Source organism: Zea mays, chromosome 6 (genome assembly GCF_902167145.1).
Source record: "Zea mays cultivar B73 chromosome 6, Zm-B73-REFERENCE-NAM-5.0, whole genome shotgun sequence".
Taxonomy (NCBI): Eukaryota; Viridiplantae; Streptophyta; class Magnoliopsida; order Poales; family Poaceae; genus Zea; species Zea mays.
Genome location: NC_050101.1, coordinates 104,174,480 through 104,187,371, shown reverse-complemented (window position 1 = coordinate 104,187,371; position 12,892 = coordinate 104,174,480). Strand labels below are relative to the sequence as shown.

General features: G+C 44.9%; 1 protein-coding gene across 1 annotated transcript; it reads right to left on the bottom strand.

Annotated features, from left to right (window-relative positions):
• Nucleotides 1-3,277: 3,277 nt before the first annotated feature.
• LOC103631244 (phosphoglucomutase, cytoplasmic 2-like) lies at nt 3,278-7,262 on the bottom strand. Its single transcript, XM_020540026.3, has 15 exons — nt 7,210-7,262; nt 6,899-7,012; nt 6,720-6,782; nt 6,513-6,632; nt 6,323-6,423; nt 6,133-6,192; nt 5,949-6,048; nt 5,717-5,874; nt 5,524-5,619; nt 5,123-5,186; nt 4,970-5,051; nt 4,528-4,703; nt 4,362-4,438; nt 4,048-4,180; nt 3,278-3,814 (listed from the first exon to the last, which is right to left on the bottom strand). Exons 2-15 carry the CDS (start codon nt 6,998-7,000, stop codon nt 3,278-3,280), a joined length of 1,869 nt encoding a protein of 622 aa, XP_020395615.1. The 5' UTR covers nt 7,001-7,012; nt 7,210-7,262.
• Nucleotides 7,263-12,892: the final 5,630 nt, after the last annotated feature.

The following is a 12,892-nucleotide window of genomic DNA, read 5'->3' as shown; positions in this document are numbered from 1 at the left end:
TGGTGCACCGGACAGGCCCTGTAGGCTGTCCGGTGTGCCACCCATGCGTGCTCTGCTCCTCTGCGCGCGCAGGCACGCATTTAATGCGTTGCAGTCGACCGTTGCGCGCGAAGTAGTCGTTGCTCCGGTGTCACTGAGAGCACCTAGAGGGGGGGTGAATAGGTGATCCTGTAAAACTTGAACTTAATGCCACAAAAACTTGGTTAAGCGTTAGCACAGTATTGCCAAGTGGCTAGAGAAGAGTCTTAGCGAAACACAATAACCACAAGAGAATCAACACAGATAGACACAGTGGTTTATCCCGTGGTTCGGCCAAGTACAACACTTGCCTACTTCCACGTTGTGGCGTCCCAACGGACGAGGGTTGCAATCAACCCCTCTCAAGCGGTCCAAAGACCCACTTGAATACCACGGTGTTTGCTTTTCTTTTCTATATCCCGTTCACGAGGAATCTCCACAACTTGGAGTCTCCCGCCCTTACAAAGATGTTCACAAAGAAACACGGAGTAAGGGAGGGATTAGCAACTCACACAGGACACAAAGATCACAGCAAATACGCACACACAAGACCCAGACTTAAGCTCAAAAGACTAGCACACTAGAACGGAGCTTAAATCACTAGAATGTCGAACAAGTGCGCAAGAATGGAGTGTGAGTGATCAAGAGTGCTCAAGGAATGCTTGGTATTTCCCTCCATGCGCCTAGGGGTCCCTTTTATAGCCCCAAGGCAGCTAGGAGCCGTTGAGAGCAATTCGGGAAGGCAATTCTTGCCTTCTGTCGCCTAGCGCACCGGACAGTCCGGTGCACCACCGGACACTGTCCGGTGCGGATTTCCTTCCTTATTTGGCGAAGCCGACCGTTGGCAGCCTTGGAGCCGTTGGCGCACCGGACAGTCCGGTGCCCCCTCCCGACCGTTGGCTCGGCCACGTGTCTCGCGCGGATCGCGCAGCCGACCGTTGGCCCGGCCGACCGTTGGCTCACCGGACAGTCCAGTGAATTATAGCCGTACGCCGTTAATTTATTTCCGAGAGCGGCAAGTTCGCTTGAGCCAGCCTGGCACACCGGACATTGTCCGGTGCACCCAGATAGAGCTAGCTTTGGCTGAACAAGGCCATCTCTTCTCCAATTCGATTTCTCCTGTTTCCAGCACTTAGACACAATACATTAGTCACTAAAACAATGTACTAAGTCTGAGAAACATACCTTTATACTTGATTTGTACTTTGTCCACCATTTGACACTTAGGCACTTGTGTTGGACACTAAATCACCAAAACACTTAGAAATGGCCCAAGGGCACATTTCCCTTTCAATCTCCCCCTTTTTGGTGATTAATGCCAACACAACATAAAGCAAGTAGAACAAGTACAAAATCAATTCAAATAAGAACTCAAATTTGTTTTGAATCAAATTTGGCATATATGGATCATTCTTTGCCACCACTTGGTTTGTTTTTGCAAATCAAACTCAATTTCCTATCTCTAAGTCAAACGCACATGTTGAAACATAAAGAGAGATATTTCACGAAAAATTGATCAAGGATTCAAAAACTCCCCCTTTTTACCATAATTAAACCTTCTCCCCATAGGAGACCAACTTTCGACAATAAGAGCAATTAAGAGTATTTTGACAAACAAAAACTCTAACTCTATTATTTTCAAAATTCACAAGTGGTAGCCGATCCATTTATTGCTTTGGCCTTATTTTCTCCCCCTTTGGCATCAAGCACCAAAACGGGATCAATTTTGGCCCTTTAACCCCATTGCCTCACCAAAAATCTTCAACTAAGAGTAAAAGGCAATAAGAGTACTAAGATGAACTTAGAAGAAGTTACTCGTTCATCGGAGTGCAGTGGACGTCTTGCATGGTCCAAGTTCACCTTTTCCCTTTCAATCTTCCTTTGAGACTAAATTAAGCAAACTCAAGCACACAGTTAGTCTCAAAGGGTCAAGTTGTAGCACATCTCCCCCTAAATTTGTGCATCACTTGCAAATGGACTTGTAAGGTCCGGGGAGTGCTTGTACAACTTGAGCACCATAAATAAACAACAAAATGCATAAGGAACATGATCAAAGGCATAAACACATGTATGCTATAAATCAATCCAAGTTCCGCGAATCTAAGACATTTAGCTCACTACGCAACTTGCAAAAGGTCTGCTCATCTAAAGGCTTGGTAAAGATATCGGCTAGCTGGTTCTCGGAGCTAACATGAAACACTTCGATATCTCCCTTTTGCTGGTGGTCTCTCAAAAAGTGATGTCGGATGTCTATGTGCTTTGTGTGGCTGTGTTCAACAGGATTATCCGCCATGCGGATAGCACTCTCATCTGTACTAACTATTAAGACTGGACTGTAGACTGCCCCCGCCTAAACTTCCCGCCGCGACCCCCGCCAACCGCCTGTCGCGACCCGTACGCCGCGACCCTCGCCCGCCGCCAACCGCCCGCTAGCTCGGGGCTGGAGGTTGCGGCCCAGGGAGCTGCCCTCCCCACCGGACGCGCCGCCCCGTGGCCCAACGTGCGTCGCCGGGCGCGGGAGAACGCCAGTGCCGCCCTGCTCAACCTCGTCGGCGCCCAGGTCTTCTTCCTCCCAGACGACTGCGTCTCCTTCCGTCAACCGTCAGTGCCTCTGTAGCCGCGGGTGCGGCCCCCTAGCTCGCCCCCACGCCGACGCGGGCGCAACCTCCAGCCCCATTTTCATCTCCTACCTCGCGCTCCCTAGATCCAACGCGTCGCCACCGTCCAGGGGCCGCCACGACGCCCGAATCCCCTGTCGGCGCGGCCGCCCCACCCCTCCGGTGACCACGCCGTCGACCTCGGATCTGGCATGGCGCCCCTCCTCTCCTTGGCGACGCCGTTACCCCCCCCCCCCCACACACACACGGCATCGAACGCCTTGGCGACCTGCTCGACCACGGCTGGGCGTGGCCCGATCGCCAGTTCACAGCAGCCGGATTCGACGATGTCGTCCTCCTGTGGGAGGGAGACGACGAGCCGACGGGGGCGGTGAGGGCGAGGAGGATGGGGCCAAGAGGAGGACAGACCGGATTACCGGACTCGACGCCGCTTCCCCCTGCGCGCATCGCGCCTGCTCTCCCGAGCCTGCCCCCCGACGCACCGACGCGCAATCGCGCGACCCCCAAGGCCGATGTTTCGTGGCTACAGAGGTGGGCGCCCTACGACCTCGACCCCTCCCATCCTACGGCAGCTCTGGCCCCCATCCCGTTCCTGACCAAGTCCATCGACCGCATCGGCCACCGCCTCTGCAACCTCGCCCTCAATCCTGAAGTTGACAAATTTGTGAAGCATGGAATCCACAAGTGCCACCCTCAGTCCTGTTGTAGAAACAAGAAATGGTCATACTACACTGTTGAATGTTGATGGAAGCAAAATCACAGCGTTCACAAGGTAATGTTGCTAGCCATGCTGTTGGGTTATCTGAATCCTCCAGCCAGCCCACCGTTTCTACTGTTTGCAAGCCAACAGCCGGCCATATTTGTGCTGATGAGGATACGAGGCAGAGGTCTTGTGATACTAATGAATCTTGCGGTGCATTACCAAGTTCCTCCAATCCTACAGTTGAACCTTTGCCTTCAAATTCTCTGGGGAATGCTATTGTTGATGGTATGTCACAAGGAAGTGCTGAAATGGACTGTTCAGATGATGATGTTAATACTGTTTCACGAATTCCAACTACCAGTGGAGCAAGGGCCTCCTGTGAATCCCTGCCGGTCTTGGAGGAATCCTTCTCGTATTGCTCGATGTAGACACGGATGGTGGCACCAACAGAACCGGTTCCGGAGAGACGGAACACCTAGAACGCCAAAAATCCATGTTAGCTCACCAGCACAACTTGTGGCCAGTATGATATAGTCAGATATCTCAAATATATCCATGACCAAGGCTCAGACTTATCATGTACTGACTGATAATATTGCAAAAAAAAAGATGTACAGTTGACCGCGGAACAAGGTTTTCACCCCAGACCCTTTGTTTTGGTTCAAGACATAAAATAGAGGATATCTGAAACAATACAGGTCTACATACCAGTCGTGAACCATCTCCGAAGAGGTATCGGATGCCCTGGTTCTTGGACACAGAGCCATCAACATGATCCTTGTACTCAAACTCGACAGCTGCAACTACTTCAGAAACATCAGACCGGATCTCCTTGATCAACCTGACAAAGAGATACTTTAGACATGGTTCTAAAAAGTTCAAGTTTGCGATTGCTTGAATTGATATATACACAGGAGTACTATCATAATTTTTTGAAGTTGATATATACACGGGAGTACTTGGACATGGTTCTAAAAAGTTCAGGTTTGAGATTCATGTACATTTGAAAAAGTTCCACTTACTTGTTAACATCAGAAAGTGATGACTGCATGCTTACTAGGTTTGCCATCAGCTCCTTAGCAGCCCCAGCATCGACATTCTTCATAAACAAACTAATGTATTTAGAATGATATATATCTGAAACATGTGGTACATATATGCAAGGCACATGTGAAAAAAAGGAAGTACCTCATAGTCATATCGTGAGTAATAATGGCGACCATATGTGGCCCAATGCTGACGGACAATATCTTCAACAGTGACAAGCTTATCTCCTCCAAGGTTGTCCTTATTCTTGAAAGCAATAATAGAAAGCCATGCAAGCACAGCCCAGATGCCATCTTTCTCACGAATGTGGTCAGACCCTAGCCAAAGTAGTACATATAAACATCTCAATAATGTATATACCAAATACCAACAAGTCCTTGATTTTACTATGGGTTGGATTCATGACCACCAACTCAATAAAAGGGCGAGAGAGCTCACTGTCAGAACACAAGAAGTGATTTGCCCCATTCATATACCACATGATAACACAATTTACCCATCTAACATGACAATACAAGAGGTGGTGACATGTTTACTATGTGATTGGCATGTATAGAAATGATAGCCAGAAGCCAAATATTACCAGTGCCAAAGCTTTCTTCACCACAGATTGAGCACATTCCAGCATCCATCAAATTCCCAAAAAAATTCCACCCAGTAGGCACCTGAAACATGTTTTTTATGTTAGATTTATCTGGCATTCAAAATCTTGCAAACCAAAGTTTTAACACTTTACCTCAAAGAACTTGAGATTCAAATTCTTTGCAACAACATCAAGGGCAGCTGATGTTGGCATGCTCCTGCATTTACAACATTGGATTGTCGTAAGTAGCCTATCAGTGCATAGAGAATTTTTAAATGCATCTAAGGTCAGATAGCTGCATACAAGTGGGGATCAAAAGGTTGGCATTAGCAGAAACTGTGTTCCAGATGGTATTATTGCTGATATGTTAAGCAGATTTATTGAGCAGAACGCTGCCGAACTTAAACAGATGCAGAACCAATGTAGAGGGAAACATGCATTTTTATTGCAGACTGCAGTGGTGCTTACCGCTTGGTGCCTACAGTGAGAGTTCTTACAATAAAAATATATCTAGATGTTATATTAGCAGCACAATATGGAGGAGAGCTTTTTACCTGGCAACTCCCTTCAGGCCAGAAGCAAAGTAAGGAATTGATTGAACAGCATTGGCCGCGATAATGGCAACAGAGTCTGATGGTGTCACAAAGAATCTATAACAAGGCAAAGGGGAAGCATCATGAATTCCTTGAGCTTATCTAGAATCCAAAACAAATTTTCTACATAATAAGATACTTGTACAGATCATACCTTTTACCCAGAATCATGTTGCGGTCAGCATCTCCATCAGCTGCAGCACCAAATTCAGGAGGTTCAACATTTGAGGATGACTTTCCAAGACCCATCCGTTCAACCAACTCTTTTGCATAGGTGAGGTTAGGATCCGGATGACCACCTCCAAAGTCCTCCTGCAAAAACAAAAGTGATGAATTCCCAAGCCATATTTTAAGTAGAAACTTGTGACAATAGAAAAACTCATTACTTTTGGGACACAATTCAACAGTGAGCTTTCATCAGCACCAAGCTCTTCCACAAAGATGTGTTTGGCATAAGCTCCAGCAACACCATGGAGCACATCATAACTGTAAGTGCAAAGAAAGATTTTGGATGTGTTACAATAATACTATTACGGTAATGTTAACATGGTTGCAGTCATAGATGAATACCAGAATGTAAACTTTGGGGAGGTCAGCAGCTTTTTTATTGCTTCGAAGTCAAAAATTGTCCTGAAATTGATGGTGGTAATTAAATCATTAAGTTCCCTTGCTACATAACATGATCCAAGTAACAAGTAATGATATAAAGCATGGAATCCTCACTTCAATGAAACGAAACAGGAAAGAACAAGCTACTCACTTCATTAACTTTATGTAATTTACACTAGAGTCAAAGACATCCACATCAAAGGGGCCTTCGGGTCCACTGAAACTGGTGACACCGACAACAGAAATATCAACCTGCAGTAGTAAAGTGGGAGAAAATGAATATTCCACTAACCTGTCAAAGAAACAGAGAAAATACTTGGCAGGTTGGCACTGAATCATACATCTGGAAGGTCTTCAGAGATGAGGTATTCAGAGATTGTCGTTGTATTAGAGAAAATCTTGTCGGTAACGGATTCAGGGGCAGGTCCACCATTTCCCATATTGTATTTGATACCGAAGTCCTGGAAAGTTCAGTGAGGCGTATTCAATAACATAGAGCATGTGTGGCACTTGATTTGCAACAAAGATACTAGCAGTAAACTTGGTACCTCCTTAGGACCACCTGGGTTATGGCTCGCTGTCAAGATGAAGGCACCAGTAGCCTTTGATCCCTTTTGTTCATGTGTTTATAAACCAACAGTCAGGTTATTCATTAGACATTATAAAGGAATAACAAGTAAATATTCATACTGCTAAAGACTGTCCTTCATTAAGAAATCAAACTTACATCTGCACCAATTCTTTCACGGATGACAGCAGATACAACAGGAGTAGACATGAGACTGTTTTGTCCAACCCAAACACGTCTTACTCCATTGGCAGCAGCCATTTTTGTTATGATCTGTAACAAGCAAAATCAATGGGATTCTATGTAGCTCATGAACACCAAGTCTATTAAAAAACTCAACCTCAGGGAGAAGACAACAATGTTACATCTGCATCGGAATTTAAGTCTACAATAGCTACTATCAAAGCAGTATAAAAATTATAAAATGGGGTTAGAAAATATATAAGGGAGATGGTACTGTTCTAAATCACCTGAACAACATCTTTTGAGAAATAGCGGCCATCACCAGAGACAACAATGGTTGCACCTATAAGAAAGGAAAGGAGACATGACTAATTAGCAACAACTGCAGAGAGAGAACGGAGGTCATAAAAAATGGTCTCCAACAATATCCATTTACAAACATAGTTGTTTCATAAACTAAATTATTTGAAAGGAATCAAAGTTATATGATATGATCATTTTAGAATTTGCATGATTAAGAGAGCTGACACAATTAGATAAGGACATGAACACATATGAAATTTTACCAGTTATATTTACCAGTCATCCATGAAAATTTAAAATGACAAAGATGTCATATATAGAAAGGAAAAAAACAAGAAACTACCAATATACTCACTATCGGAAACTTCACACAAACAACATCATACCCCATACATCAACTTCATTCTTCAACTCCATATTAACTGTACTGCCATGAGGCCTTGACACCAAGACTACGGCCCCATCACACACTGTGACCCCACATGACAGTTATTTGTGCCCCAACGACCAGTCAAACCCAAGAGTCCACGGCCACGCACCGACTCTTAGAGACGAAAGTCTTGAGCCATCCCATCCGTCCACTCATCCTACCAACGGCGCGGATCCCTCCTCTCTCGACGCCAGCCAGATCCGCCCTCCACTCAGGGAAAAAATTCCCGTCTTCTCCACTCCACCAGTCCACCTGCATCCGTCCACCTGCTATCACATGGTACCACATCGCTCGCTGAATGATGACGAGCGACCGAGCAAGCTATAAAAAAGAGGTCGGACTTATTTTCAACTCATAACTTTATTTTGGTCTTTTGGCTGAGATAAAATGTAATATTTGTTCTCACCAATTTATTATCTGATATGCGAATCATGTTCACTTCGATACTAAATTTATTTTTTTATAAATATCAAATATGATTGTGTGTCGTCGCAGCGTACGAGTGCTGTAGTAGTAAGAGATTAAAGATCACATCTCTTTTCTACTATATTAAAGTACCAGTTTTAACTTTAATACGATTATATGTTTCCTTGTCACGAGCAATTGCGAGAGGTAAAGGTACTTACAGCAAGAGAAATGAATGCATCTCAAATTTAACATACAAAGAATATTGTGTACAAAGAAGTTCACTTCTTAGTCTTTGTATTTGTGATATACACATTATAGTATAATTTGATTTGTTCCAGTTTAGATATGTATTGTTTGGTGGCAAAAAAATAGTGATATATTGAGGTCGATGACAATATGTATTGTTCATTTTCATATAATTGTTGTTCACTAACATTTTATTAATAATTTGTGAGCCATCGCAAATGCATAGACACCTCATATATAGAAATCTGTATGATATTGATGGTCGCAATGTAGTGGTGAAACAAGTAGATTAAAATAATAAAATTTATGTATGACCAAGATCACCAATAAATTATAAAATCTTTTCTCATAACAATATAACACATTTATATATAAGTTATTGTAATATTATATGTTCCCGTTGTAACGCACGGGCACTCACCTAGTTATCACATAGGAGTGAGACTTTGCTCAGATTGTAGCCAAAGTCCCTGAGGGTTTGCCTCATCCAAAGTAGTTGCGCACAACACTGTCCTGTGGCAACGTACTCGGCCTCAGCGGTGGATAGGGCAACGGAGGTTTGTTTCTTAGAATTCCATGACACCAGGGACCTTCCTAAGAATTGACACGTCCCCGATGTACTCTTCCTATCGACCTTACACCCAGCATAGTCGGAGTCTGAATATCCAATCAAGTCAAAGGTAGACCCCTTTGGATACTGAAAGGGAATTAGGCTTACACCTAGTTCCTAAATAATTTTGGTGGTTGAATTGCCCAACACAAATAATTGGACTAACTAGTTTGCTCTAGTGTATAAGTTATACAGGTGCCAAAGGTTCACAACAAGCCAATTAAAAAGACCAATGTTGGGTTCAAAGTAGAGAGCTAAAGGCATCCCGAAAGGCTCCCTGGTCTGGCGCACCGGACTGTCCGGTGCACCAGGGGACTTCGCGCTGAACTTCTCAGCCTCGGGAATTTTCAGAGCCGACGCGCTATAATTCACCAGACTGTCTGGTGTACACCGGACAGTGTCCGGTGCTCCAAGAGGACGCGGCTCTGGAACTTGGCAGCCTCGGGAATTCGCAACGGCTGCTCCGCTATAATTCACGGGACATGTCCGGTGTACACCGGACTGTCCGGTGTAATTGCAGGGCAACGGCTACTTCGGCGCCAACGGCTACCTGCAAGTGCATTAAATGCGCGCCAGCGCGCGCAGAAATCAGGCTCGCCCATGCTGGCGCACCGGACACTCTACAGTACATGTCCGGTGCGCCACCGGACATCCAGGCGGGCCCAGAAGACAGAGCTCCAACGGTCAGAACCCAACGGCTTTGGTGACGTGGCTGGCGCACCGGACATGTCCGGTGTGCACCGGACTGTCCGGTGCACCATGCGACAGACAGCCCCACCAAACGACTAGTTTGGTGGTTGGGGCTATAAATACCCCCCCAACCACCCACCATTCATAGTATCCAAGTTTTCCACTTCTCAACCACTTACAAGAGCTAGGCATTCAATTCTAGACACACCAAAGAGATCAAATCCTCTCCAATTCCACACAAGGCTTTAGTAATTAGCGAGAGAGATTTGTCGTGTTCTTTTGAGCTCTTGCGCTTGGATTGCTTCTTTTCTTTCTCACTTGTTCTTGTGATCAAAACTCCATTGTAATCAAGGCAAGAGGCACCAATTGTGTGGTGGCCCTTGTGGGGAAGTTTTGTTCCCGGTTTTGATTTGAGAAGAGAAGCTCACTCGGTCGGAGGGACCGTTTGAGAGAGGGAAAGGGTTGAAAGAGACCCGGTCTTTGTGACCACCTCAATGGGGAGTAGGTTTGCGAGAACCGAACCTCGGTAAAACAAATCCTTGTGTCACACTCCTTATTTGCTTGAGATTTGTTTTGCACCCTCTCTCGCGAACTCGTTTTTATTTCTAACGCTAACCCGGCTTGTAGTTGTATTTATATTTGTAAATTTCAGTTTCGCCCTATTCACCCCTCTCTAGGCGACTATCAATTGGTATCAGAGCCCGGTGCTTCATTAGAGCCTAACCGCTCGAAGTGATGTCGGGAGATCACGCCAAGAAGGAGATGGAGACCGGCGAAAAGCCCACTACAAGCACGGGAGCACTTCATCGGAAGAGTCCCGCACCAAGAGGAAGGAGAAGAAGAAGGACTCCTCCAAAGGGAAGGAGAAGAGATCTTCTTCACACCACAAAGAGAAGAAGGATAAATCCTCTTCCCACAAGCCGCATCGGAGTGGGGAAAAGAAAAAGAGGATGAGGAAGGTGGTCTACTACGAGACTGATTCTTCATCGGCATCCACCTCCGGCTCCGACGCGGCGTCCGTCACTTCTAAGCGCCAAGAGCGTAAGAAGTATAGTAAGATTCCCCTACGCTACCCTCGCATTTCTAAACATACACCTTTACTTTCCGTCCCATTAGGCAAACCACCAACTTTTGATGGTGAAGATTACGCTAGGTGGAGTGATTTAATGCGATTTCATCTAACCTCGCTCCACAAAAGTATATGGGATGTTGTTGAGTTTGGTGCACAGGTACCATCCGTAGGGGATGAAAACTATGATGAGGATGAAGTAGCCCAAATCGAGCACTTCAACTCCCAAGCCACAACCATACTCCTCGCCTCTCTAAGTAGAGAGGAATATAACAAGCAAGGGTTGAAGAATGCGAAGGAGATTTGGGATCTACTCAAGACCGCGCACGAGGGTGATGAACTCACCAAGATCACCAAGCGGGAAACGATCGAGGGGGAGCTCGGTCGCTTCCGTCTTCGCCAAGGGGAGGAGCCACAAGATATGTACAACCGGCTCAAAACCTTGGTGAACCAAGTGCGCAACCTCGGGAGCAAGAAATGGGATGACCACGAGGTGGTTAAGGTTATTCTTAGATCACTCATCTTCCTTAACCCCACTCAAGTTCAATTAATTCGTGGTAATCCTAGATACACACTAATGACTCCTGAGGAAGTTATCGGGAATTTTGTGAGCTTTGAATGTATGATCAAGGGCTCAAATAAGATCAACGAGCTTGATGATCCCTCCACATCCGAAGCACAACCGGTGGCATTCAAGGCGACGGAGGAGAAGAAGGAGGAGTCTACACCAAGTAGACAACCAATCGACGCTTCAAAGCTCGACAACGAGGAGATGGCTTTAATCATCAAAAGCTTTCGCCAAATCCTCAAGCAACGGAAGGGGAAGGATTACAAATCCCGTTCCAAGAAGGTTTGCTACAAGTGTGGTAAGCCCGGTCACTTTATTGCTAAATGTCCATTATCGAGTGACAGTGACAGGGATAACGACAAGAAGGGCAAGAGGAGAGAGAAGAAGAGGTACCACAAGAAGAGGGGCGGCGATGCCCACGTGTGCCGCGAGTGGGACTCCGACGAGAGCTCCACCGACTCCTCCGACGACGAGGACGCCGCCAACATCGCCGTCACCAAGGGACTCCTCTTCCCCAACGTCGGCCACAAGTGCCTCATGGCAAAGGACGGCAAGAGGAAGAAGGTTAAATCCAAATCATCCACTAAATATGAGTCTTCTAGTGATGATAATGCTAGTGATGAGGAGGATAACTTGCGTACCCTCTTTGCCAATCTTAACATGGAACAAAAGGAAAAAATAAATGAATTAATTAGTGCTATTCATGAAAAGGATGACCTTTTGGATTCCCAAGAGGACTTCCTAATTAAGGAAAATAAGAAACATGTTAAGGTTAAAAATGCTTATGCTCTAGAAATAGAAAAATGTCAAAAACTATCTAGTGAGCTAAGCACATGCCATGACACTATTGCCAACCTTAGAAATGAAAATGCTAATTTGTTAGCTAAGGTTGATTCTCATGTTTGTAATGTTTCAACTTCCAATTCTAGAAATGATAATGATGATTTACTTGCTAGGATTGAAGAATTGAACATTTCACTTGCTAGCCTTAGAAATGAAAATGAAAAATTACTTGCTAAGGCTAAAGATTTTGATGTTTGCAATGCTACTATTTCAGACCTTAGAACTAAGAATGATATGTTACATGCTAAGGTTGTAGAATTAAAATTTTGCAAGCCCTCTACATCTATCGTTGAGCATGTATCTATTTGTACTAGATGTAGAGATGTTGATATTAATGCTATTCATGATCACATGTCTTTAATTAAACAGCAAAATGATCATATAGCAAAATTAGATGCTAAAATTGCCGAGCATAACTTAGAGAATGAAAAATTTAAATTTGTTCATAGTATGCTTTATAATGGAAGACGCCCTGGCATCAAGGATGGCATCGGCTTCCAAAGGGGAGACAATGTCAAACTTAATGCCCCTCCTAAAAGATTGTCTAATTTTGTAAAGGGCAAGGCTCCCATGCCTCAGGATAACGAGGGTTACATTTTGTACCCTGCCGGTTATCCCGAGAGCAAAATTAGGAGGATTCACTCTAGGAAGTCTCACTCTGGCCCTAACCATGCTTTCATGTATAAGGGTGAGACATCTAGCTCTAGGCAACCAACCCATGTTAAGTTGCCTAAGAAGAAAACTCCTAGTGCATCAAATGAGCATGATATTTCTTTTAAAACTTTTGATGCATCATATGTTTT

What these genes read in the sequence shown, in the direction of transcription:
- LOC103631244 (XM_020540026.3), bottom strand. Translation starts at nt 7,000, where the DNA reads ATGGCTGCTGCCAATGGAGTAAGACGTGTTTGGGTTGGACAAAACAGT. An exon ending in TGTTGAATTGTGTCCCAAAA is followed by an intron (nt 5,875 to 5,948) that starts GTAATGAGTTTT and finishes TTGTTTTTGCAG; the next exon opens with GAGGACTTTGGAGGTGGTCA. An exon ending in TCACTTTCTGATGTTAACAA is followed by an intron (nt 4,181 to 4,361) that starts GTAAGTGGAACT and finishes TCTCTTTGTCAG; the next exon opens with GTTGATCAAGGAGATCCGGT.